Source organism: Cornus florida, unplaced genomic scaffold, assembly GCF_030987335.1.
Source record: "Cornus florida cultivar Cherokee Brave unplaced genomic scaffold, ASM3098733v1 CherokeeBrave_3.0.0_Hap2_Chr11, whole genome shotgun sequence".
Taxonomy (NCBI): domain Eukaryota; kingdom Viridiplantae; phylum Streptophyta; class Magnoliopsida; order Cornales; family Cornaceae; genus Cornus; species Cornus florida.
This window is the reverse complement of record NW_026775581.1, coordinates 64,069,621-64,096,161: the sequence shown is the minus strand read 5'-3', so window position 1 is coordinate 64,096,161 and position 26,541 is coordinate 64,069,621. Positions and strand designations below refer to the sequence as shown.

General features: G+C 38.1%; 4 protein-coding genes and 1 non-coding gene across 6 annotated transcripts; 3 read left to right on the top strand and 2 right to left on the bottom strand.

The window, feature by feature from the left end:
• The first annotated feature begins 809 nt into the window (after positions 1–809).
• LOC132281189 (uncharacterized) lies at positions 810–2,609 on the top strand. Its single transcript, XM_059782916.1, has 3 exons — positions 810–887; positions 1,285–1,572; positions 1,638–2,609. The coding sequence occupies exons 1-3, from the start codon at positions 810–812 to the stop codon at positions 2,607–2,609; spliced, it is 1,338 nt and encodes a 445-aa protein (XP_059638899.1).
• Positions 2,610–7,220: 4,611 nt separating this feature from the next.
• LOC132286376 (leucine-rich repeat receptor-like serine/threonine/tyrosine-protein kinase SOBIR1) lies at positions 7,221–9,367 on the top strand. The gene has a single exon (XM_059788702.1). It carries the CDS (start codon positions 7,229–7,231, stop codon positions 9,137–9,139), a length of 1,911 nt encoding a protein of 636 aa, XP_059644685.1. The 5' UTR covers positions 7,221–7,228; the 3' UTR covers positions 9,140–9,367.
• A 2,120-nt stretch (positions 9,368–11,487) lies between these two features.
• Positions 11,488–17,621, bottom strand: LOC132283970 (protein MHF2 homolog). 2 transcript variants are annotated; one of them, XM_059786026.1, is made up of 7 exons: positions 17,473–17,621; positions 17,307–17,355; positions 17,143–17,183; positions 13,869–13,914; positions 12,487–12,540; positions 12,287–12,391; positions 11,488–11,797 (listed from the first exon to the last, which is right to left on the bottom strand). In XM_059786026.1, the coding sequence occupies exons 1-6, from the start codon at positions 17,491–17,493 to the stop codon at positions 12,288–12,290; spliced, it is 315 nt and encodes a 104-aa protein (XP_059642009.1). In that variant the 5' UTR covers positions 17,494–17,621; the 3' UTR covers positions 11,488–11,797; position 12,287. The 2 variants fall into 2 exon arrangements, with proteins under 2 accessions (XP_059642009.1, XP_059642010.1); XM_059786027.1 differs by having other exon boundaries at positions 11,488–11,789.
• A 20-nt stretch (positions 17,622–17,641) lies between these two features.
• TRNAM-CAU (transfer RNA methionine (anticodon CAU)) lies at positions 17,642–17,726 on the top strand. Its single transcript is given in 2 exon segments — positions 17,642–17,679; positions 17,691–17,726. It is a non-coding gene; the product is annotated as a tRNA-Met (tRNA).
• Positions 17,727–19,810: 2,084 nt separating this feature from the next.
• On the bottom strand, positions 19,811–21,088 carry LOC132281188 (protein JINGUBANG-like). Its single transcript, XM_059782914.1, has one exon. It carries the CDS (start codon positions 21,086–21,088, stop codon positions 19,811–19,813), a length of 1,278 nt encoding a protein of 425 aa, XP_059638897.1.
• Positions 21,089–26,541: the final 5,453 nt, after the last annotated feature.

Below are 26,541 nucleotides of genomic sequence, written 5' to 3'. Positions count from 1 at the left end.
AGGCTCTGCAGATTACGATAAGGATTACAGATTGAGATAGGCTTTACAGATTACGATAAGGATTAAAGATTGTGATAAGGATTAAAAATTACGATGAGAATTAAGTCTACAGATTACAATAAGGTAATTCTACGTGACATCTTAACCTAAGCCCTATAAAAAAGGCGGGGTAATCAACGTTTAGAGGTACGCAAAAAACCCTAACTCAAGTTCTTGATTTCTCTTAAGAGATTAGTTCGCACACTGACTTATTCGTCGGAGCCTACTCCACCGGTAACACACCGGTGCTTGTAGGATCACCTTTTTTTCTCTCTGTCCAGGAAGTTAGATCAGATCCGGGTTGCGCAGAATCCATCATCAACAGTTGGCGCCGTTTGTGGGAACGATTTTAGTTCTCTAAATAAAGTATGGTTCGATTACGATCTGGTCTGGTTGCTGGCGAATACGAAGCGTTGCAAACTTCTGATCAAAGGGACTCGACGAGGCAACCCCCCGCCGTCCCAAACGATCAGGAACGCGTCACAGCGTTGGAACAATAGGTTTAAACCTTAAATAAGGGAATAAACCAATTAGTCCAGAAAAATTCAATGATTCTACAACGCTTAGCCGACCTTAATGAGGTGGAGAATAATGAAGTACCCAATAATGACTCCCGTAGGATTAACAACGACGCTGAGCTTAGTCAAATAGGGGGTCAACAGAGAAACCATCACCATCGGTCTCTTGAACGGAATAATACCAGGCTCCGTGCAGGTACCTCTGGTTGTGTTGGTGACAAGACTGAAGACGTCACTTATTTCAATCTGTAGATGCAAGATCTGAGAACTAGGGTCAAAGACGTCATGCAAGCAATGAAAGGGAAGGGCCAGGCCACAGTGAACGATCTGGTACAGAAGACCAACCTAGCATTTAGCCTCGCTGTTATGTTATGAGTTGTCCTCTACTTAGCAAATTTAAGATGCCAACTCTTGAGAGCTTCGATGGGACGCAGGACCCACTCGATCATTTAGAGACCTACAAAGCTCTTATGTATTTGCAAGTCGTACCGGATGAGATTATGTGCAGGGCTTTCCCTACCACACTAAAGGGTTGGGCTCGTCTTTGGTTCAATAAATTAAAGCCAGGCTCCATTGAAATCTTTAATGAGTTGAGCAAACAATTCATTGGACACTTCATAGCTGGGCAGAGGCATAGGAGACAGCAACACACTTATTGAATGTGAAACAGTAGAAGGGAAAGCCTCTCCATGGTTACATAAGTCGTTTTAACGCTGATATGCTGCAGGTAGAAGAGGTGGATGACAAGGTTGCCCTCACAACCTTTATGGGAGGACTACAGACTTCTAAGTTCCTATTTTCCTTATCAAAAGAAGCCCCTACAAGCATGACAGAGTTGATGGTTAGAGTGTGGAAGCACATGAACGTTGAGGATGCTATGAATGCACGAAAAAACAAAGATGGTGAAGATAAGAGGTTGGAGAAGAAGAGGCCAGCACCTAACACTAGGGAGGAAAAGGAATCGAAGTACAAGAAATTCTCAAACAACCAGGCTGACATATCGTCTCGCCGCCCAGTGAGCCAAGGCAGGTATAATAACTATACCCCCTAAATACATCTGTAGAGCCAGTCTTTCTGCAGATTCAAGATGACGCATCATTGAAATGGCCGCCAAAGCTAAAAGCTGATCCAACAAAGAGGTCTCTAGGTAAATATTGTAGGTTTCACCGGGACCATGGACATAACACAGAAGATTGTTTCGACCTCAAAAACCAGATCGAGAACCTTGTTCGTAAAGGTCATTTACGCAAATTCACAACTAGAAATGGAAAAAGAGGCTCCAACCTAGCCCGGGAGGGCCGAGATGATCGCCCTCCTCAACACCAACTAATGGGTGAGATCAAAGTTATATCGGGTGGCTTCGCTGGTGGTGGTGAGACAAGTTCGGCTCGGAGGGCTCATGCTAGGAGAATTCGGAGTTTTTCAGAGGTGAATGAAGTTGGAATGACAAGTCCTCCAACAAAATTACCTCGAGTTGAGGAGCCGGTCATAACCTTTTCTGAAGAAGATGACAAGGGAATTCACCAGCCCCATGATGACCCTCTGGTAGTTTCCATGGTCGTTGCTAATTTCACTGTTCGACGAATACTGATATACAATGGTAGCTCGGCTGACATACTATTTCTTAGGGCGTACGAGAAATTGAAAATTGGTCGAGAGAAGCTCCGACCCATGAAGTCACCACTGGTGGGATTTTCAGGCGACAAAGTATATCCACTGGGGGTAGTTACCCTTCCAGTTACTGCAGGAGCCAATCCAAAGCAGGTCACTGTAATGGTGGACTTTGTAGTGGTGGACTGCCCATCATCATATAATTTTATCCTGGGGAGGACAACATTGAATGCCATGAAAGCAATCACGTCCACTTACCATCTCCTGATGCGTTTCCTAACCGAATATGGTATGGGAGAGCTAAGAGGGGACCAAACAATAGCTCGCGAATGTTATGTCGCCTCTCTCAGAAAACAAAATCGCAAGAGGCATTTACGATTGAAGGGCTGTAAGGGAAAGATAGACCAGACTTTCATAGAGCGGAACCTACAGAAGAGCTAGAAGAGGTCATCCTTGGTGATGGTGAGCCCGAGAAAAAAGTGAGTATAGGGTCTTTACTCCCCCCAGGTATCAAAGATGAACTTACTTAATTCCTCAGGAAGAATCGAGACGTATTTGTATGAAGACATGCCGGGTATAGACCCCACTATCATGGAGCACCGTTTAAATGTAAATCCTGACTTTAAACCTGTCAGACAAAAGAGGAGGACTTTCGTTCCAGAAAGGAATCAGGCTATATCAGAAGAGGTGAAAAAGCTCTTAAAAGTCGACTTTATTCACGAGGTGTACTACCCCGACTGGCTGGAAAATGTGGTCTTAGTGAAGAAGGCAAATGAAAAGTGGAGGCTATGTGTGGATTTCACCGACCTTAACAAAGCTTGCCCGAATGACAGCTTTCCTCTCCCAAGACTCGATATGCACGTTGAGGGAACGGCTAGACACGAACTATTAAGTTTCATGGATGCATATTTTGGATACAACCAGATATCTATGTACACCTCAGATAGAGAAAAAATGGCCTTCATCACTGATAGAGGTTTGTACTGTTACAAAGTAATGCCGTTTGGGCTCAAGAACGCTGGTGCAACATACCAAAGGCTAGTGAATGTAATGTTTAAGCATCAAATTGGTAGAATCATGGAGGTATATGTTGATGACATGTTGGTGAAAAGCTTAAAAGCTGAAGACCATTTGACTGACCTGCAGGAGACCTTCGAGGTACTTAGGAGGCATAAGATGAAACTCAACCCTAGCAAGTGTGCCTTTGGGGTTTCCTCAGGAAAGTTCTTAGGATATATGGTAAGTAGAAGAGGAATTGAGGTCAATCCAAAGAAGATCCGAGCAGTCATTGACATGAGATCGCCAAGATCAACCAAAGATCTACAATGACTACCAGGGAAGATTGCTGCCTTGAGTAGGCTAATCTCTCGGTCAACTGACAGGTGTCTACCTTTCTTTCGTGTGCTAAGGAAGGCGTTGGAATGGACCCCAGAGTGTAATCAGGCGTTCAAAGAACTAAAGCAATACCTTAGTTCTCTCCCACTAGTGTCTCGAACCATACCGGGAGAGGAACTATACATATACCTTGCAGTCTCCACGACAGCTGTCAATTCAGCTCTGATACGAGAAGAAGAAGGGGTCCAAAGGCCAGTATACTTCGTGAGCAGAGCACTTAGGGGTGCGGAGGAAAGATATCCAAGGATGGAACAGTTGGCCTTTGCTTTAATTGTGTCCGCCAGGAAACTGAGACTATACTTTCAAGCGCATACGATAGTGGTCCTAACAGATCAACCCCTTCGACAGGTCCTACACAAGCCAGAAAGCTCTGGTCGACTGATGAAGTGGTCAGTAGAGTTAGAAGAGTTCGATATTCAGTATAAGCCAAGAACAGCAGTAAAGGCTCAGGTGTTGGCTGATTTCTTAGCTGAGTTTACCCCTCCAGAAGAGGAGAAACAACCCCAATTTTCGACAGAACCAGGTTTAAGTGAGCAAATGGGCCCAGAAGTAGTCTGGGACTTGTTCGTGGATGGGTCATCTAATGTTCAGGTTAGCGGAGCCGGGCTTGTTCTTGTCTCCCCAGAGGGAGAAAGTATACAGTACGCACTTCGGTTTAGTTTCAAAGCAACCAACAACAAAGCAGAGTACGAAGCTTTGATAGCAGGATTAAAAGTGGCAAATGCCCTAGGGGTTGAGCAATTAAATATGTACACCGACTCCGACCTGGTCGCTGGACAAGTTCAAGCGGAATATGAGGCACGAGACGAGAAGATGAAGAGTTACCCACAAAAGGTGAAGGAATTAAAGAATCACTTCCAAAGATTCTCAATTCATCAAATACCACGAGAAGAGAATAAGAAAGCAGACACTTTAGCCCGGCTAGCTACTGCATTGAACCTGAGATCAATAAGAATATACCATTGGAATATTTGGAAGAACCATTTATATCTCAGGAGAGACAAATTGAAGTGCAACAAGCGATATTGAGTGTGGAATGGGCAGATCCTATCATCAGATATATCAAGGATGGGGTGCTACCAACAGACCGAGCAGAAGCTCGAAAGGTCAAGATGCGGGCAGCTAGGTGTACGCTTATCAAAGGGGTGCTCAACAAGAGAAGCTTCTCCATGCCATATTTACGATGCGTTTCTAGCGAGGAAGCTGACTACATTTTAAGGGAGATCCACCTAGGAGTTTGTGGAAACCATGCTGGGGGTAGGTCACTTGGTAACAAGGCCATCCGACTAGGATACTATTGGCCCACCATACAGAAAGATGCACTTGACTTCGTTAAAAAGTGCGACAAGTGTCAATGATTTGCCAACATCCCGAGACAACCATCAGAGGAGATGACTCCCATGTCAAGACCACACCTCTTTCCCCCTTAAAAGAATGAAGGGTCAGTTTCATCTTCTTCCCTCGTAAAAAGATGAGGGGTTAACTACTTCCCTTGTTAAAGGGTGAGCTGAGTGAAGCTCATAGTAATTTACTTCCCCTGTTAAAGGGTGACCTGGGTGAAACTCGTATTAATCTACTTCCCTTGTTAAAGGGTGAGATGAGTGAAACTCATAGTAATCTACTTCCCTCGTAAAAAGATGAGGGGTTAACTACTTCCCTTGTTAAAGGGTGAGCTGAGTGAAGCTCATAGTAATCTACTTCCCCTGTTAAAAGGCGACCTGGGTGAAGCTCGTATTAATCTACTTCCCTTGTTAAAGGGTGAGATGAGTGAAGCTCATAGTAATCTACTTCCCTCGTTAAAAGGTGAGCTAGGTGAAGCTCATAGTAATCTACTTCCCCGATGAGTGAAGCTCATAGTAATCTACTTCCCTCGTTAAAATGTGAGCTGGGTGAAGCTCATAGTAATCTACTTCCCCTGTTAAAGGGTGAGCTGAGTGAAGCTCGTATTCATCTACTTACCTTATTACGAGCTACGTGAAACTCGTTTTAATCTACTTTCCTTATTAAAGGGACGAGCCGACTAAAGATGTCAATAAAATCAAGTATAAAATAACGGTAGCATGCCAGTAGGGCAGCTTGCCAAATAATGGGAGCATGCCAGCAGGGCAGCTTGCCAAATAAAGGCAGCATGCCAGCAGGGCAGCTTACCAAATAATGGGAGCATGCCAGCAGGGCAGCTTGCCAAATAAAGGCAGCATGCCAGCATGACAGCTTGCCAAATAAAGGCAGCATGTCAGTAGGGCAGCTTGCCAAATAACGGTAGCATGCTGGCAGGGCAGCTTGCCAAATAACGGCAGCATGCTAGCATAACAGCTTGCCAAATAAAGGCAGCATGCTAGCAAGGCAACCTGCCAAATAACGGCAGCATGCCAGCAGGACAGCTTGTCACGGCAGCATGGCATGGCAGCTTGCCACATAACGGTAGACTACCAGCATGGCAGCTTGCCACATATACGAGCTGCCAACGTGGCACTACGACAAATATACAAGCTTGCCAATATACGACAAATATACGAACTTGCCACATATACGAGCTACCAATGTGATACTATGACCCCCGACTGTATTCGCGAAATGACAATATAAGTCAGGCTAATGGACAAAGCTCTGCAATTCTAACTATATATTATTGTGTGATATTTTGGAATTAACGTTCCGGTGGTTTGACAAGCAATCCTCCAAAACGGGGGGCAACTGATGGATGTATAATTTAAATATCCATAATTAAGGGAAGATTGCTAAATTAACGCACTATTGAGATAGGCTCTGCAGATTACGATAAGGATCACAGATTGAGATAGGCTTTACAGATTACGATAAGGATTAAAGATTGTGATAAGGATTAAAGATTACGATGAGGATTAAGTCTACAGATTACAATAAGGTAATTTTACGTGACATCTTAACCTAAGCCCTATAAAAAAGGCGGGGTAATCAACGTTTGGAGGTACGCAAAAAATCCTAACTCAAGTTCTTGATTTCTCTTAAGAGATTAGTTCGCACACTGACTTATTCGTCGGAGCCTACTCCACCAGTAACACACCGGTGCTTGTAGGATCACCTTTTTTTCTCTCTGTCCAGGAAGTTAGATCAGATCCGAGTTGCGCAGAATCCATCATCAACAAGCTTCATCATGGAGATGTGTGTGTGTGTGTGTGAAATCACTATAGATTATTGACTATAGGGCTCTATAGGACAAAGCTTTAGTCAAAAGAAAAACATGCAACATATAGAACACTAATCATATTTTGGAATATTACTCACTTGAGCAGGTCAAAAATCATAATTACTCCAACCGTAAGAGTGAGAGTGATAAATTTATATCCAAACCTAATCAGATTTTAGAGAAAACGTAAATGATTAATTGATTCGTGTCTATGTTAGAAAAAGCAATTGAGAGAGATTAAGAGGAAATTCTCCATTGTTTATTTTGTGTGATTATTATTATTATTTTTTCATAATTACTTGTTTTACTCCTCAAACTTCCTTACTTTTGCGATTCCGCGCACAACTGTTACAAGAGTATCAAGTTGTTTCTCAATACCCGACTGAAATCCTTCTAATGGGCCCATAGCCCAACTTTTTTCCACACGGCCACTGGGTCCAACGACTTCCCAATTCCACAACGCGTTCCCTTGTGTAAAAATCCAACCAAACTCACACTCATGACTCCACTAACAGAACACCACCACCACCACCACGACCACTACCACCACCACCCTCCTCTTCACGGCGGCGTTCTGACTCCAATGGCCTTCAACCACCGGAAAACCCATTTCTCTCACCTCTTTCTCTTCACTCTCACCCTCCTCGCCCATGCAAATCTCAGCCTCCATTCTTCAGACCGCGAAGCTCTCTTGATCATCCAAAAAGACTTCAGAGTCAACGGTCAACGCTTCTCCATGGACACCCAAAGCCCCTGCAACTCCGCCGGAGTATTCTGTGAGCGGCGAATTTCAAACAATTCGTACGTTCTCAGAATCCACCGTCTCGTCTTCAAGTCTCAGCGGCTCGATGGATTCCTCTCTCCAGCGATCGGACGGTTGTCTGAGCTCAAAGAGCTCTCCGTCTCCGACAACAGAATCGTCGACCAAATCCCGCCTCAAATCGCGAATTGCCGGAAATTGGAAGTTCTGAACCTCCAGAAAAACCAATTTTCTGGTGATATACCGGCGGAGATATCCTCCATAATTCGACTTCGAGTTCTTGACCTCTCTTCCAATAAATTTTCCGGGAATTTGAATTTCCTGAAATACTTTCCGAACCTCGAAAAACTCTCTCTCGCAGACAACAATTTCGCCGGAAAGGTACCCATTTCAGTGCGATCCTTCAGAAACCTCCGGTTCTTCAACATCTCCGGCAATGATTTTCTGGACGGTTCTTCGGTGATGAGCCGAGTCGAAATTTCATCACAGAATACAATTCCAAAGCGGTATATATTTGCTCAGACTAATAACCAAAATCAAACCTCTGCAATGGCGCCAAAACATCACAAAAACAAGAAGAAGCTAAAAGGGTCAATAATCGGGTTCCTCGCCGGAGCATTCGTCGGAGCCGTTTCCGGGCTGATCTTTTCGGTCCTGTTTAAGGTGCTTCTGGTGTTGGTCAAAGGCAGAGTAAAAGTGTCCGGTCCGGCAATCTACAGTTCATTGATCAAGAAAGAGGACTTAGCATTTCTCGAGAAAGACGACGGATTAGCTTCGCTGGAAATCATCGGAAGAGGTGGCTGCGGAGAGGTTTACCGGGCGGTTTTACCCGGCAGCGACGGAAAAATGGTTGCTATAAAGAAGATCATCCAACCCCCAAAGGATGCTGCAGAGCTCGCCGACGAAGACAGTAAGCTTCCGAACAAAAAAATGCGTCAGATTAGGTCGGAAATCATTACGGTGGGTCGGCACCGGAATCTTCTTGCCCTTTTAGCCCACGTGTCAAGGCCCGATTGTCACTACTTGGTCTTCGAGCTCATGAAAAATGGGAGTTTACAAGATGTGTTGAACGATGTGTCACAAGGGAATAGAGAATTGGACTGGTTGGCTAGGCACAGAATTGCAATAGGTATCGCAGCCGGGCTCGAGTACCTGCACATGAGCCACACCCCCATGATTATTCACAGAGATATAAAGCCCGGTAATATTCTCTTGGACGTTGACATGGAGGCTCGGATCAGTGATTTCGGGCTCGCCAAGGCGATTCCCGAGGCCATCACCCATGGCACGACGTCCAGCGTGGCGGGAACGGTGGGTTACATCGCCCCCGAGTACTACCAGACGCTCAAGTTTACTGACAAGTGCGACGTGTATAGCTTAGGAGTGTTGTTGGGGGTTTTGGTGATGGGAAAGGTGCCTTCCGATGAGTTTTGGCAAACCACCACTGAGAAGAGTTTTGAGAAGTGGATGAGAAATGTGATGGCTTCTGAGACCCCAAGTAGGGCAATTGACCCTAAACTTGTGGGGAATGGATACGAGGAGCAAATGCTTTTGGTGCTCAAGATAGCTTGCTTTTGCACTCTTGGGGACCCTAAACAGAGGCCTAATAGCAAGGACATTAGGTGCATGCTGACCCAAATCAAGCATTAGCTAGGTTATGCATGAGAAAGTGGAATAAAATGTAAAATGTGTACTAGTGTGTAAAATAATGCTGCATGTGATTTAAGAATCTTTGCTTTTTGTCTTTTCTATTTTTGGAAAGTGTCATTGTAAGCTTTGTCAACATGAATGGGAATATTTTAACAAAAAAAACATGAATTGGAATATGTCATTCTGATTCAATGATTGAATGAATGGCATCTATTGCATTATTAAGTCATATTGTTGATCCAAAGTATGAAGGTTGAGGTTTGCATGATATGATGAAAATGGTATGTTTGCCCGTCATTATTATTATTATTTTATTTTTATAAATTTTAATCTCAATTTTGTTGCCTACCCATTACTTATGAGGATTTGGGGTACTCTATTTGTGTGTGTGTGTGTGTGTAAAAGCATATATAATGACATTTTATAAGTATAGTTCTTGAGGCAACTAAGAGGGGAAAGTGCGGATAAAAGTCACAGGGTTCTTGGTTTTCTACTTCTAGGAAACAAACTTAATACTTCCGACTACAACAAATGCTTGTCATGATCCTTGAATATTCCTTATCTGAAAAGTAATGGCAATGGATTATCTCAGTATTCATCAAACTCGGCTTGAAGTCTTGAACTATATAAGTGTATTTTAATAAATAAAAAAAACAATAATATGTAAAGCCGAAGTCTTGAACCATATGAGTGTATTTTAATAAATAAAAAAACAATAATATGTAAAATCATAATTGGCCCCCATTTAGTGTTAAAAAAAAGAAAAAAAAAAAAGAGTTAGTTACCTTCTTGCATATCATTGCAATTCATGTCAAAGTGTCAAGGGTAGGGTTGGTAAGAACTTGGTAATAGTGTCTCGGAAAACATGCATGGATCTAAATTTATTTATTTATATACCTATAAAATTTAAATTTTGCCCTCCTGAAATTATAGAAAATTTTCACTATTGCCTCCACAACATTTTTTTTTTTTTTTTTTTTTTAAATTTGGTTAAAATTAACCCCCCCCCCCCCCCCACATATTTATCTGGGTCCGTCATACAAGATTCAACTCCTCTTGAGTGCAAACAATTCCTTGAGTGTTTTGAACTGTCACAATTATATAATTGTTTAAATCTTCAAACTTCTACTTTAAAAAGTAAAAAAATATTATTATGCTTCAACCCTTGGTGGGTTCTACTGGTCTAGTTTCACTTGACAAGTTTTGGCAAATAATAGCCACAGTTGCAATATTAGTTACAGATATACACCATCAATGATTATTTTATTTTTAGATTTGCTTGGCTTCATTATACATATTTTTTAATGATATTTCCAGCTATGCAAGACCAAAAAATGTGTGGGCTAACTCGAGCGGACTGAAGACTCAACCCTCTAATTTCTAAATTTCAGTGTTACTATAACGAGGTTTCCTAGCACCTCCTGCCATTGTTCAAAGCAGAAATTTCCTTTGAATGAAATTAATGAATCAATTTTCACGTTACTTTTTGATTTTCCAAGTCCATTCACCATTTTATTTCAAAGAAAATAATGCGGGCCCATGTTTCCTCAGTCTCTCAACTTTTCTCATCTTTGATATGAAACCATACCAAACAAATTCAGTAGTGCGGCTTTGATCACATTGTTATTAATTTCTGGGAAATAGCTAGCTTTATCTTGTTCATATTCACGTAAGTCTATTGATTTTGAGTGTTCCGAATAAAGGTTGAAAAATGACATTATTTCCTTCTCTCTCCTTCCACTTTACCCAAACATAATTAAAAGGTTTTTCATCAGCCACCCAACCCAAACCTTCTTCCTCCTACAGGTGACTTTAACTAGCTTTATCTTCTCCTTGATTAAAGAAAAGTTACTAATAATGTATAAGTGAGAGAGAGTGACATTATACATAGCAAAATACATAATAATAATAATAATAATAATAATAATAATGAGAGAGAGAGAGACGGATAGTGAGAGAGACACGGAGATGGAGATTCTAATAACCACCAACCATTCTCCATGACTGGCATTGGAAAAACCAGTAAAATCGGACATTACTGTAAAAGAGCAGCTTCATCATGGAGAGGGGTGTGCGTGTGTGTGAAATCGCTACAGATTATTGACTATAGGGCTGTATAGGACGAAGCTTTAGTCAAAAGAAAAACATGCAACACACAGAACACTAATCATATTTTGGAATATTACTCACTTGAGTAGGTCAAAAATCATAATTACTCCAACAGTAAGAGCGAGAGCAATAAATTTATATCCAAATCCTCTTTTGCTCATCTAGTCTCTCATTCATGGCTTTGATTGCCTTCGGACTAGGAGAGGAGCTAGGTCATAATATGGTCACCGTAACAAGGATGGCCAAAATAAGATATATAGAAACTGTTTCATCACAGAAAAATTTTAATCTGCTACACTCAACTAACCCGGCCAACCGAATGAACATCCAGATAAATAACAGGAGATAAATATCTTGATAATTAACATCACCAGGAAAGTAAAGGAAATTTTAAAAAGCATTAGGTGTGTTTCATGCCTACGAATATGACACCAGTCACACCACCACAGAGACGCCAACATGGCCGTGCTCCATGTCTACTCTGAAGAAGTTGTAGTAGGCATTCTTGTTTAGCCCTTCACAATATCATAGTTGACCAAAGCTGCAATTCTATAGAAGTGAAATGATCATCCCTACTAGTAAGTGTAGAAGAATAAATAAAATAAATAAATATAAAAATAAAAAGTTCATAAGCAAGACAAATGATTTCCAATTGCATGAATGAGCCCACCAAGAACAACACAAAGCAAGTGTATCAAAGCTTTAACTAATTTTCAATTAATTGAAGATAAATAAAAAGATGGAAAAAATATCTAACTGAACTCACACCGAAGCAGTTTACATTGATATGCAATGTTCCCATTTCCAACTACAACAATAATTGGGTTGCATCAATTGCTATGATTAATTCTCAAACTACCTCTGGTCCTCTACATACAGTTCTTCCTCGAAGCCACTAATAATAACGTCTCAATTGGATTTAGGAAAAAAAAAAATAACGTCTAAATTGGAATAGCTGGGAAAAAGAAAATGAAAAGTTCCCTTAAAATCTAAATTGCTACAGATGAAAAGTCGCTACTGTACTCTGAAGATTATTACCTTAAAAATCTAGAAGTAATTGTGGCAGAATCCTTTCCAGATGAGTAGCTTCTATTTTACCAACACCTTCTGCCTCAGCAATAGTAGCAGCACGTTGAACAGCCTCTACATCAACAGAATCTTGGAAGTTATTGAGAAAAAACATGAAAATAAAACAAAAATGCACCCTAGCAAGCACATAGTTTATTTTAGACAGGAACCTGTGACAAAAACTCGGAGAAGTTCACAGCTCAGCTTCAGGGCACTTGTATTAGCTGCATCAATGTTTGCAGAAAGAAAAATAACTAAAATGACAATATTTACCACACACTTGTGCAGAAGACGTAAATTTTATAAACCCTCTCAGGTAGGACACCAATAATGCTTCTCAAAATCAGTTTATATAGCAAGAATGAGGTACAAAGTATTTACATCTGATCAGTAACAGAGAATTGAATAATAATCTGCACAAATTTCTGCAGAATATCGCAGTAATATACCAATATCACAAAAAGAATAAATAATTTAGCTTTCACCATATGAGTTTTAAATTGGTATTTGAGACTGGAAATTTTGACTTCTCGACTTTGATATTCTTCTCTGAATATGTACAGACTTAATATTTATTTGCTCTTGATCTTATGGCCCCTTTAAAATGGAACTTTTTTCTGTTAAAAAAATGGAAAACTATACTTCCATTTCATCCACAAGGAATAAATTTTCAATATAGTTAATAAGCTTTGGTTTCAAAGGAAGGTTTGCAGTGAATTACAAGGTCTCTTGCTTTCATTCAGAAATATTTCCGTATATTTTTATTGTCTTTCTTTTGTTCGGAAGGCTATGTATGGGACACAAGATTTTATATACATTATACACTAACAGTCTCACACATATTATATGCTTTGTGGCCAAACAACCTAACTTTAGTATGATCTTGTCATCACCAGCAATGCATGTGACCTATAAACTAGTACAAGTATATCTCTATGCATTTTGTTCATAAATCCAAAAAATCTATCAGCAAGTTTAGTAAACCGGGCACTCAAAAACTATATATTAACTATTAAGCAATGGAAGCACTTAAACTACATCTCACCTAAATTTCCCTAAGAGTGTTGTAGCAATGAAAACTTTCAAAGATTATCAACAGAGGAATTTTATAAGAACCCGCACGGGTGGCCAAGTGGATAAGGTTCTCTTGGGGGGAACCGTAAACTCGTACATCTTGGGTTCGATTCTCACAAGGCGCAAAAACACCCCAGCTTAAATGATATGTGTGGTTTGCGGGTAATTACACATATCCGAAGTTTGCAAACCATCCGAGAGTCCAAAGTGGCTAGCAGGTGGGTTGATTAATCGTTACCAAAAAATAAGAATTTCATATGCGTGCATGTAATAGAAACATTTGCAAATTCCCACTACAATGGTATACCATTAACCTGGTTGAGACATAACAAATTCAGAAATAGATAAAGTCAAAATAGATAATCCAGAACATATCTTCCTTATAATTGACAAGGTTCCTTTATTCAGTGTTCACCATCCGTGTCCGAGGAAAGTGCGAAAACTCAGCTGGAAAAAGTCAAATAATGATGAGAGATACCTGAGGTAGGCCTATTTTTCTTTGATGTTCCAGCTCCTGCCTGCACCTTTCAAAGTTTAACAGGACACCAAGTACATAATTAGCTGTCAAGCGCATGGATAGTGCAGTCTGCTAATAGAGCCTATTGCAGACAAAAAGTTAAAAAATATTTGTAATAGATGTATCATCTGACGCCTTCAAACAAATGGATTTAATTCAAAAAGAACCTTCAATGTATGCCAATATCATTGTCTTCAGTGTTGGTATCAGTATTTGTAATGTTCGGAGTTTCATCTCGAGAAAATATAGGTTATCAATTTACCGATCTAAAAAGAAGAAGGCTCGCGTGCGCTTTACACCCCTATGATATCAATATAGTGCGTATAACCCCCCATTGTTTGTTCACCTCCCCTATACTTTAAAAATGGTGCGGATTAGTGCCTTTTAGGAGTTGACCTCTATTAACCGGTACCGGAGTTACAAAAAGACTAAAATAGTCCTCTATCTATGATTTAAAATAATAATAAAATAACAAAAAATGGGAAAAGACTAAAATAGCCCTCTATCAATACCACGTCGTTTCAGCCTCCCCAATCGCCTCCATCTCTATTCTCATTCTCAACTCTGAACTTGCTCCCTTTCTCTCTCTCTCTCTCTGCAACTGCAAACTACAAGAATCAGAAGTTCAAAACCCATATATTTCAGTTTATCTATCTGTCTGCAAGAATCAAAAGTTCAAAACCTATTACCTATATCAAAACCCATATCGGCATATCATTTCAAAAGTTCAAAACCTATTACCTATATCAAAACCCATATCGGCATATCATTTCAGATTGTTCAAAAAATCAAAACCCATATCTTTCAGTTTCCATCACTCGCTGTTCCAGTTCGGGTTCGCCGTTCGCAAGCTTCAGCCGCTGGCCACTGTCTCTCAACTCTCAAGCTTGCCCCCCTCTCTCTCTCTGCAACTGCTATCTTGTATGTATGGGTTTTGTTTTAATTTTTTTTTTTTTTTTTTTTTTAAATCAACTAATCAAGGTCTATAATTCTTGTTTTGCAAACTAAATCCTATTTGGTGAAATTTTTTATGATCTTTTTTATATAATTTTTTTTTAGGGCAAATCATTTCAGCCTCCCCAATCGCCTCCATCTCTATTCCCGTTCTCAACTCTGAACTTACCCTCTCTCTGTGTAACTGCAAACTACAAAATCTACAAGAATCAGAAGTTCAAAACCCATATATACTATATACAAATATATATATATATATAGTGAGGGGTAGTAAAGGAATATAAGAAGGGCAATTTTGGGAATAAAGGGTTTAAAATGGTCATGTGCCATCACATGACTAACTGACGTCCAATTTCTACTGGAATTTTCATCGGAGGTGCTTAATTGCACATTTTTATATCTAGTATGGATTTATATAAACAAATTTAACTAAAGGGGTCTAATTCGCACAAATTGAAAACCACAGGGGTGTTTTTCAGACTTTCCCCAAAGAAGAAAGATAAGTTGCATGGCCAAATAATATCCATGAAGGAAGGAGGAGGGTTGAAGGGGAGGAAGTGCAGATGACAAAGAGTAAAAAAATAAAAGTAATTTGGCACAACTAGTTGATGACTGAAAAGTTTATTGATGAGAAGGCAAATTTTCCATTTAAACGAACTTCTGCAACAACGTTGGATGTTACCCAACTTTAACAAGGTGATTCCTAATGAGGCCTCCCTAAATAAGCAATTATCGTAGAACTCAATACTTTTTACCATGACGCATAAGATAAAAAAAAATTGCGTTTGTGTATCCCCTCTGTTGTAGGCAAAAGAAATATTCAATTAATAGTCTGTTAGAAGAAGATATATGTTATCACCCATATAGTTAAAGCAATATGACTGACTAAATAAATGGAAAGTGTCTCAATGCCTACATATAACTTTACCATTGATATTCAAAATGCACTGATGCCATAATATCAAATTTTATGGATCAAACAATGAAACTAGGAGAGTGATTGAACAAAAAGTAAAAGCAAGTGTATCCAATTCAGCTTGGTATCATATTGGGGGTGACTGACAATGGGAGCACTTGTTAATTGAGGAGAATTGGGTAAAGGTTTGGAAACAAGAACAAACAAGCTGGTTACTAGACTATCTAACTGTGGCAGAATGTGGCGTATTTAAAAAGAAACAATAACGCATTACTATGATAATGTTATCATTCGAGTGACTAGAAAGACAGGGTTAAGAGTCAACGTGTGAGGGGATATTAAGAGTACCACCTATTCGAGATGATAAAGCAAACTTAGGTGGTACATACATGTACAATGTAGATTTGGATTAATAATCAACAACGTTTTTGCATTCTTACTAACCAATGATTTTCTCTCTTGCCGCCACATGACAGCGTAACAGCTATATAGTTACCAAGTCCGCAAATCAAGGAGGTACAACACCTAGACAATCTACACTTCAAAGATGCAGTCAAGCCTATATAATATAGTGCAAAGCATTGTTGCATCAATACTACCACACAAGACCATTTTCAAAAAGATTTAACATAATCTGTAACGCATAATATTCAGTAACAAGTGATGACCCATAAAATCAGAGCAATATGGATAGTGGCTTCTAAAAGAGAGCTCAACAATTATAACAAGAGAAAAAGAATCCAAAGGGAGCTCCGATATTCGAAGAACAATAAACAAAACATGGGGTAGACAACCAGCACTCTATTGCCATTGGCACTCCATAAAAGTTGTTTGGGACTCCATAAAAATTTGTTTGGTTAGAAGGATTCTGAAATGCAAACGTAAAGCACAATTTTCTCATACTACACAATAAATTCCTAGCACTCGGAAATTTATTTGGGGAAGATGCTAATTCTTTCTTTTTTCAATGTCCCTTCCCTGCTATCCTCTTCAACATTCAAATTAAAATCCTAGCAAAAGCGTCAAACAAGAGAAAGATGGTCTTTACAGACCAGACTCACTCAAATAGTACCTTAACATTTTTACACTCTTTTATAACCTAATTTAATCATTAGTAGCAAATGGAACTACACCAAGAGCAAATTACGCCTCAAGTACAAAGATTAGAAAGGTTTCTTTGAGTTAGATTCACAAATTCGTCACATATGGAGCAAAAGTGCCATACATTCGACCTCTACATGTAATTTTCAATTGAAGTATGTATAAAGCTAACACAGTCTGATCAAATACGAAACATTAACATCACTTCAGACCTGAAACTGGATAGAAAATCTATAATGCTAGAAAATATTTATGAATATCTACCTCATTTTCCAAAGCCTCGGTGCCTTCGTTTCTCTCACGAGCTGCAGTGACCAACAAAATAAATATTCAAGAAAATTAATCAAAATACATCAAATTAGAGATTACTACAAAGATTAAACAAAGAAGGCAATAGTAAAGGAGGTGAGATGCGAAATTGATAAAACCATGGGCTGTTCTACTCCATACGAGCTTGAAAATGGCTTGTATTAGAACCTGCAATATATATAATCACAAATTGTGACATACATATATATATACACACACACACAAAACAGTTGCAATGTGAAAAAGATTGAAAACGAAAGAACAGGGAAATTAGGGTTTACTTACAGGATCGAAAGTGTCGTCCATCGAAAGCAACAACAAAAACTTATCGATGTATGAGAATTGAGAAGTAGGAGTGAATCAGTGAACTAAACCATTTACATACGCTTTGGCGTGAGGTTAGTGGGAGAAATTTGATAGTAGTAAAGTACAAAATTTGGAGAGAATGCCATATGGGGTGGTGGCGCAGTTGGCTAGCGCGTAGGTCTCATAGCTTCTGAGTTATCCTGAGGTCGAGAGTTCAAGCCTCTCTCACCCCATTTTCTTTTTCTTTTTCTTTTTCTGCTTCAATGTGCACACATGCAATGAGTTTTGGAATTGGAGAAAAGCAACTCACAATTTTTTTTTTTTATTCTACAGCTCCAATTCCATAGACCCGAACACAGCTAAAGAATAATTTTTTAAATATAAGCATTATTTTGGTTGGACTAATTTGAGAGGTCTTAAAGATAAAGATGAACTATGTACATCTAATATAGTACAGAGACAGTATATGTAACTGTAAAGTACTAAATTGTAAATGTGCTTAGCATGGAGGCCCAAGAGATGGCCCGATTAAAGAGTGATCTATAAGTAGCCAGAGGCCCAACAAAGGAATACCAAAAATAACCCACATACAGATCCCCTAAACTTAGGGCAGCCCAAGCTATTGATGGACCACAATTCTGGTGGTCGTGTGGGGCATAAGTTTCTTACAATACTTCGTAATTCACCTTACTAGGGATGACAATTTGTCCTGCCCCAGCGGATACCCATCCCGTCCCGTTTTTGAGGGACCGTTTAACTTATTTGGACGTAAATGATTTGATATAATGAAAACAGGCGCGAGTTCGGTGCAGGGGCGGGCCGTTTAGATAGGTAAATTACTTAATCCTTATTTCATTACTATATATATTTCACATTAGTACCTCTATTTCATTATTATATATATTTCGCATTAGTACCCCTATTTTATTAGTATAAATATTGAGATAGTTTGTTTTGTAACAAAATTAATCTGAAAATCTGGAACAAGTAACTTGCGTAACCATTTAAAATGTTTTTAATATTGAATTTTATGTTAAATTATTTATTTTCCATTTTTTTGTTATGAATCTTTTCAATAATTATGTAATTTAAGTTGATAAAAAAATATTAAATGGAGGATAATTTTTGGTCTTAAACAGGACGGGGCAGGGCAGGGATAAAGATGTTAAATAGGGGCGGGGATGGGGTGGAAAGCTCTCCTATTTTTGCAGATTTGGACAAAAACGAGGATGAAATTTTTAAACAATTGAGAGGGTACACCCGCCCCGTTGCCATTCCTACATGGGACACATGCTATCCTCCTTTCCACATGCACATGGCATTTACCAAACACATGCAATCCTTCTTCTCGCATGCACTTACCAAAAACATTCTCAGAGTGTGAGAGTAGGAATGGCATTAGTGAGATTCAAATTCCCGACCTTCAAACTGCAAGATGAGAGTTTTTACCAACCGGCCATCCTTGGGGGTTACACCGGAAGCAATTAATGACTTGTAACAAAGTTCTTTCTTAATAATAAAAAAAAACATGATTATTAATTAATGGAGAGTTAATAAGTCAATTAAAAGTTGTCACGAAGCTTATACGTAAGCACTTACGCAAAGCGATATTTGAAAACACAAAATTGATGGAGGCATTGCATGGGACAAAAGTCCTTTAATTGATCTCAAGTTAATTTGGTATTAATTAAATTGGTTAAAGTAACCCACATGCTCCTACTTATAATCAGAACTATAAGCTAAAAGCTACCTACCGACAAGTGATCAGCTTTGTTTGTTAATCATTCCAAATTTCTAAAAAATAGAAAAAGCACAAAGACCTAAGTATTTAATTTAATTATTTCAAAGCTTTTAGGCTGACACTAGCACTCCACTTAATAAAAACGTTTCATCTCTATAATTTAATTAGTTAATTAAAACATTTTTAGTACTATAATTAATGGTAGTGGAAGCTTATTATAAGCATACAATTAGGACATTCTCTTGATTTTGTTGCCTTAATCATTCTATAAACAATATTGAAAAAGCACTTCATTCATCATTGACCTATCAACTTTTGCCCAAACATGTCGTGGGCTTTGAATGAAATACTGAAAGCAACCAACACGTCTCTGCAACTGCATCTTTTAGACAGATGAAACATACAGTTTGTAGTGGACATATCTCATAAACCATAATCAACACGGTTACATGTTTCATGTGACATCTCACAGAACATATATATATCATATACTACTATATATCTATATATATATGTAGAAGATTTACACAATAAACATCATGGAGTCATGGACCAAATTAACAAGAGATCTTTTTATTAAACATCACGGGTCAATCTCAGATTATATGAAGCTGGTGACTCGCTACTAACATCAGAAACCATGACTTGCCACACCTTAACCTCACCATCAAGACTTCCACTATAGACCATTACGCCGCCACCGCCAGTCGAAACGCGGCCACCGCCAGTCGAAACGCTGCCACCGGAAACTGCCACCAACGACTTAACCGGCTTCACATGTCCTTCCAACACTGTCACACAACAAAATCCACCATCAGTGCCACGTTGCCAAACCCTAACCGTCCGATCCGATGACCCACTCACTAACACATCATCAACACACATTAGGCACAGTACAGCCCCTCCATGCCCACTCAACGACCATGCAACCATCATGTGATTATGATCATCACCCTCCTCCCTCTCCCACACTAAGATCAGACGGTCACCACCGCCCGAAAACAACGCCGATCCATCACCATTCAATGCAAGCGCATTGACACTTGATTTATGCTTCTCTAACGTAGTGATCAACACATGCATACCCCTTCTCTCTCCATCACCTCTCTCCCAAACCCTAATCTTTCCGTCCGCCGATGCGGTGTACACCAGGCTGTCACCAGAGACGGCAACGGCATTAACGGCGTCATCATGGGCTTTAATGGACTCCAAACAACGTTGGTCCGACATTTTCCATACCTTAAAACTCTTGTCCCATGACGCTGAATATATTAAACCATCATTAATCACTAAACCCGAAATGGCATCCACATGTTCTATCCACAACCGTTTCACGTGACGCCGGACTTGGACATAGTTCATCGGAGAAATGCAACGGTATAAACGGTCTTTAACTGTAGGAAGAGTGGACATTAAACGGTGCCGTTTAGATGGTGAAATTCGCCACACTCTGATCTTACAGTCTTGATGAGCGGTGAAGATTTTCCCATTTCCGAATGCAATGGACTTGACCACACCGGAACGGGGATCATCGGAGCTGAATGTGTCGATGAGGGCATGGTTTGTTAGATCAAAGACGTTGATTTGGTTGATGGATGCGGCGTAGAGGGCGTGGTTGTGGACGGCGAGGCAGCTGATTTGTGGGGTTAGGGTTTTGAGAGTGGCAATGCAGAGGTGAGAGATGGAGGGTTTTAGGGTTTTGTGAGATAGATTTGATGGAGATGAATTGGTTTCAGGACTAGTGAAACTGTTTGTTTCTTGAGAAATAGTTGAGGTGCTTTGCATTTCAGAACCAGTGGTTTGGTCACTTGAGGAGGCTGATAAGTCAATTGCAAGCCAAGTTTGTACCTCCATAACTCTCACCAGAACCTGAATGGATCGATATATATATAATGTACATAAAGAGAGACATGAATATATAGAGTCTAGAGAGAGAGAGTTCATGGAATACTACAAAGGAGGGTTTTTTTTTTTTAAATTTTCTATTTTCTATTTTTTAAAATCATAGCAAGAAACATACCCCACAGTGCATTATTAATGATAATTACATGTGGCGAATGAGTGTGACTTATATGGCATGAAACGAATGTAATAAAACCATACCGTTTTGGGGCACACTCCGCACATAAAATTCCATTCACATAAATTATTAAGTTATAAGAAATTATTAAATGATTTTAAATTCTAATGGACGGTGTCAATTAAACACAAATTACAAACTACTGCAACATTTAATCCGGCCACATGGACCATCCAATAATTTATGTATTGTATTGTGTTTTGTTGGACACGTAGCAGTTGTTGGAAACTAGTGATTATATTTTGTTTTGGTAAGAAGGCACAAGGCAAGTGCAAAGTAGTTGATTGGTTTTGATGCGCCAATGGGGACTTAGAATTATGGAATTAATTATATATTCTCCTAGTGCTTAGACGGGGACACACTTGATGCTTCCCCCTATTATTTACCTTTTCACCAAAGTTAATGTTCTTTCTGTTGCTGCATTAATTTTTTAAGAAAAAGCCAAGCTCATCACTTATTTAGTTAGGGCTAGCTAGCTATAAACAAATTAGTCGTGCTTATTAACACATTGATCCCGTTTGAATAAAAGCATGGTTTGTATATTTTTATTAATTAATTAATAAACGAGTCAAATTAATTCCAACAAAATTTCAATTTAATTGAGTAAGCAAGTTAAGTCATGCATGTGTTTGATATATATTAATTTGCAAATGAATTTATAAACCGATATTCTTAAAAAGACAATAAAATTAATGATGCAGGTAAGAAATGAGTGCGACATATATGGCATGAAACGAATGCAAGACAATATCATAGGTTAAAATGGGAGAGTTTGGTTGGTATATAATTAACGTCTGTGGTGGTGGAAGGGGATTGTTTGTAGTTGCAAGTTTCTATTCAAGGTTTAATGGTAATAGTCAATGATATCCTTTCTCTCTCTAAGGATTGTGTGGATTCTTTTCTTGTTTGGATTTCTCGTAAAGGGAACGTCGTCCCTCATGTGTTTGCAAAAAGACTTTTGCAGTCGAATAAGAATATGGTAATATTATGGTTTCAGTGATCGTTAAATGCTGAACTCCTCCATTGATCGTTAAATGTTCTTCTCCTCCATTATACTTGTCCTTCTCTTAAATGATTTATTTTTGTTTAATTGTTATCAAAAAAATATATATATATAATATTTTGTCTCTTGTGCACATGTAGACATATATATATATATATATATATATATATATATATATTTAATAAGTCACATGAAAGGATACTTGAGCGAAGGTTGAGGTAGTCATTTGCAAATTGCAGTCCTTCTTTACATCTAGAGCAAAAACTACATAAAAATATGGGTCACAACAAAGTGGACATATTAATTAAGTTAAAGGGGAGATTAAGCGTGTACCTACAATATCTCTGGGAAAAATAAAGTATTGCAGGTAGCAAAATGGGTGAACCAAACAGGTTCTAAAGCCAAGTGAGCACGTGCTATGATTGAGCCATATGCAAGGCAGGGTTTTGATTAGGTCTCTGAATTGACAAAACTTGTCAACTCTAGAGAACATATTTGTGAGATTTGTCAAAAAGTGTCCTATTGTTTAGCCTGTGGAGTTTAGCATAAGCACATGTCCACAACTTGGAATTTAAGAATTAATTGACCCATCAATTTATATATTATTAGAAGTAATAAGACCTACCACTTGCTTTCAATGAAAAGTTTGGGCAAACACGTTAGCACTTTTGTTTTGTCTATTTTACTTTGCATTTTTTATTTTTGTTGGTATATTATAGCAAAATAAAAGCACGAAGTATATATATTTTGTAATATTTATTATGCTTTTGAATAATACCAAAACACTTTTAAAATTGAAGTCAAAATTGAAAACATCAAAATGAAAAAGCTTCTCTTTTTGTTTTTAAAAGTTGACCTCTCTTTTTGTTGATATTAATATGAACTTGGCATTGTGTATTTTGCTCAAATACAAGATCTCCAAATCCTAATCAAGTTGTGCTTTTTATTATGTTGTCGTGATGATCTCATATCATAAGCAAAATTTGGTTAGGATTTGAATATCTTGTATTTGAGCAAATACTCAATGCCAAGTCCATATTAATATTCTAATGACACCTATTTATTTGCTAAAAATTTTAATAGCAGTTACCAAATAATTCTAAAAATTTTGAAAATTTCATTTTAAAGAGGAAAACATTAACTGACTTAATAACATGAAACACAACGCAAGTCCCATATCAGAAATATACATGACATTTTTGACTATAATGATTAAATATGGAGAGATTATGATTTTTGTTGTAAGCGAAGTCTCTTGATCCATTGTGTTACTTATTGTTGAAATGTGTTATTGCTTGGATCACTCTTGGAAAAGATTAGTGAGATTTGACAAAATTCGTCCCTTTCTTTTTCCTTTTTTTTTTTTTTAGCCTATTGAGTTTAGCATTAAGCACATGTCATCAACAGACGACAAAATTTGACACAACACATGGGTTTGAATACAAAACACAGTTGAACAAAATAAATTTGACACAACATGATAAAGTATGAAACATTTTATAACATAAGCATTAATTAACAAGGGTTTGAATATGGGATGATCGGGTTTGAATTATAAACAAGTCGAGACGATTAAATAAATAAATTAACCATGTCGTGTTGATTTGAAGTTACATAACTCATTTAGGGAAATCAATTATGTCAACACGGATATATACAGCTCAACTCGTTTACAACCTATTTAAATAGATAAAATTGTAAATTAGAAATAAGTGATGGGTAAACTTGTAAATTGAAGCTTAAAGAATGCAACAAAAATCCCTAAAACCCTGCCATATTTTCATTTCTGCCCTGCCGACACAAATTCATAAGTACTCACAAATACAAAAAGGGCAAACTCAAGGCTCCCGTGAATGTGTAGGTTAATTTGAACTTTGGGTAGAATAGAATGTACGCAGCCAGCAAGCATTGTCTCTGAATGCAAATAAAAGGGATTATTTTTTTGTTTTGAACCTTGACTTTAAGTCTTACCGTTATACCAAGTTTGTGGTCAGCGAGGAAATTGTGAGGGCATTATTCCATACGGTAGACGCCTGTGCTCATCCAGATAAAGCCATTTGAGACAAAAACTGCAAAGTATGTCATTCGATCAGCTTTAAGGTGTGACCGTCAATTCAAGGAGTCATTATGACTAAATAAAAACAGTTCTAAAATATCATCTTCATAGTATTTATTAGATCTGATACAAACAAATAATTTTTATTTTAAATGAATAAATATTATTTAATAATTCTCATTGGGCGGGTCCAGAATACTGTTGGTGATAATTTTGATATAATATTGACTCTAAAGAATGGAATTGAGATTCTGAATCTAACTATATGACAGTAATAATTGAGATTCTGAATCTAACTATATGACAGTAATAATACATCAACTGTTTTTTACTATGATAGTTCTATTCAATTGCTTCCCGGATGTTAACCTACTGGCATGGGCTAAAAATCAGCCTACACCACACCCGTGGTGGCACACTCGAACTTCTTACTATGGGATTCTGTTCCTTATCCATGGCACACTGGCTCTATATATAGGTTTCAAATCTTTTTATGTCTAATCTTTCAAACTTTTGTGCTAATTATTTATTCTCTAAAAATTATTCCCTTTCACTCTATAATTATCTGGAACTCTCCAATATATATTTGAACCCTTTCAATTCTCTCTTACACTTGACAATCTTTTCACAAAGTCTATAATTCCATTTTATATATTTGAACCCTTTCAATTCTCTGACACTCAACAATCTTCTCGAAAACTCTAGAATTCCATTCTATATATTTGAACCCTTTCAATTCTCTCTGACACTCAACAATCTTCTCAAAATTAAAACTCTAGAATTCCATTCTACTCATGCAAACACCAATCATAATCCTCTCAAGAGCTCATATGTCACTTGCAAGACACAACCTGCAAATAAAAAGTGCATGACAATACTCTTTAATACTTAAAATTTCTTGATTACTATCTCCATTTGAGGATTTCCTCGTGCCTTATTTTGGAACTGAATTTTTTTACTTGCAGAACTTTTTGAAACTATTGGGGCCGGGTGCATCTTTCATAAATGAAAGATGTTTCAACTTTCTTTTTTCGGCCGAGTAAGACATCTCTCATGCCACCATGTGTATATAAATATTATACCTTTCTTCCTCATTTCATCATTGGCACAAAACTGATTAAAACTGATTTATCAACATTACCCAAACACAATCTCATATACAATGCACCACAAACAACACATCACAACTTATGGTATCTTATCATGCAACCCCTCAAGACAGGTCATGGTCCAATGTTGCCATTGTAGAAACATGCACTAAATCCTTTTATCCCAAAAAAAATAATAAAATTTGGCTAGCCTAACTTGAGTACTGAATATACACCTGTGACTGTTTCTGACAAGATTTGATCTTAAAAATTAACTCTCTAACATGACACATAGACGGGCTTACTTATTCATATATGAGGAGTTAAACAAATATTATTCCAAAAGGAGGGATGGCTGGGACCCCAAAACAGTGTCGGCCCAGTAAAAAAATGAAAGCTAGTGAATCCCTAGACTGGGGCTACTGTAAGTTGGTAGGAGACCAGAAGTGGATTCAATGGGTTGCCCCAATCCAATGGGGCCCATCTCATTAAAACAAAAGAACTCTTGATAATCTTGCATTTCTCACATTTGAATATATATAATATGAATGCAATAGCCGCGATATATATATATATATGAGCCCACTTTTTTTCTTTTTCTTTTTTTCTTTCTTCATATCTTTATTTCTTTTCCTTTTTCTTTTCCTTTTATGTGAAGTCCTTTTTGTTAAATATTCTCACTAGATTTTGAGTGAAGGTTAATTAAGAAGCATGATTTTGGAAACTAGCAAGATTCTTCCATGCATTTATAGGCAGAGAATAAACAATATAAATAAATCGTAAACATTAATTTCAAAGGAGACCTTCAAATATATCTATCCATTTCTGATATCTAGGAAAGTATATAGGTATTTAGTGTTCACAGGGTCAACTAATTTGACTTGCAAATTCTTTATCACTTCTTGTTCTCTTCCTTTCATTGACTTGGTTTTTTTTCGACCTGTCATTGCAGTGCCATTGGGTTGGTACCTGTATATATGTGTGTTTTGTTTTTGTTTTTTTTCTCTTCTCTACAAGAAATTCGTACAGTTAATTATTTTTACGTAACTCAATCTTACCTTTCATTTTAAAAATAAAGAA

Bases quoted from the DNA above. Each gene is read 5' to 3' on its own strand.
- LOC132281189 (XM_059782916.1), top strand. From the start codon at position 810: ATGCAAGATCTGAGAACTAGGGTCAAAGACGTCATGCAAGCAATGAAA. The intron at 888-1,284 runs GTACAGAAGACC...GATATGCTGCAG, and splicing joins AGGCCACAGTGAACGATCTG to GTAGAAGAGGTGGATGACAA. The intron at 1,573-1,637 runs GTGAGCCAAGGC...GTCTTTCTGCAG, and splicing joins ACATATCGTCTCGCCGCCCA to ATTCAAGATGACGCATCATT.
- LOC132286376 (XM_059788702.1), top strand. From the start codon at position 7,229: ATGACTCCACTAACAGAACACCACCACCACCACCACGACCACTACCAC.
- LOC132283970 (XM_059786026.1), bottom strand. From the start codon at position 17,493: ATGGACGACACTTTCGATCCT. The intron at 17,184-17,306 runs GTTTTATCAATT...TGGTCACTGCAG, and splicing joins ATGGAGTAGAACAGCCCATG to CTCGTGAGAGAAACGAAGGC. The intron at 12,392-12,486 runs GTTCCTGTCTAA...CTGTTGATGTAG, and splicing joins TCTCCGAGTTTTTGTCACAG to AGGCTGTTCAACGTGCTGCT.
- LOC132281188 (XM_059782914.1), bottom strand. From the start codon at position 21,088: ATGGAGGTACAAACTTGGCTTGCAATTGACTTATCAGCCTCCTCAAGT.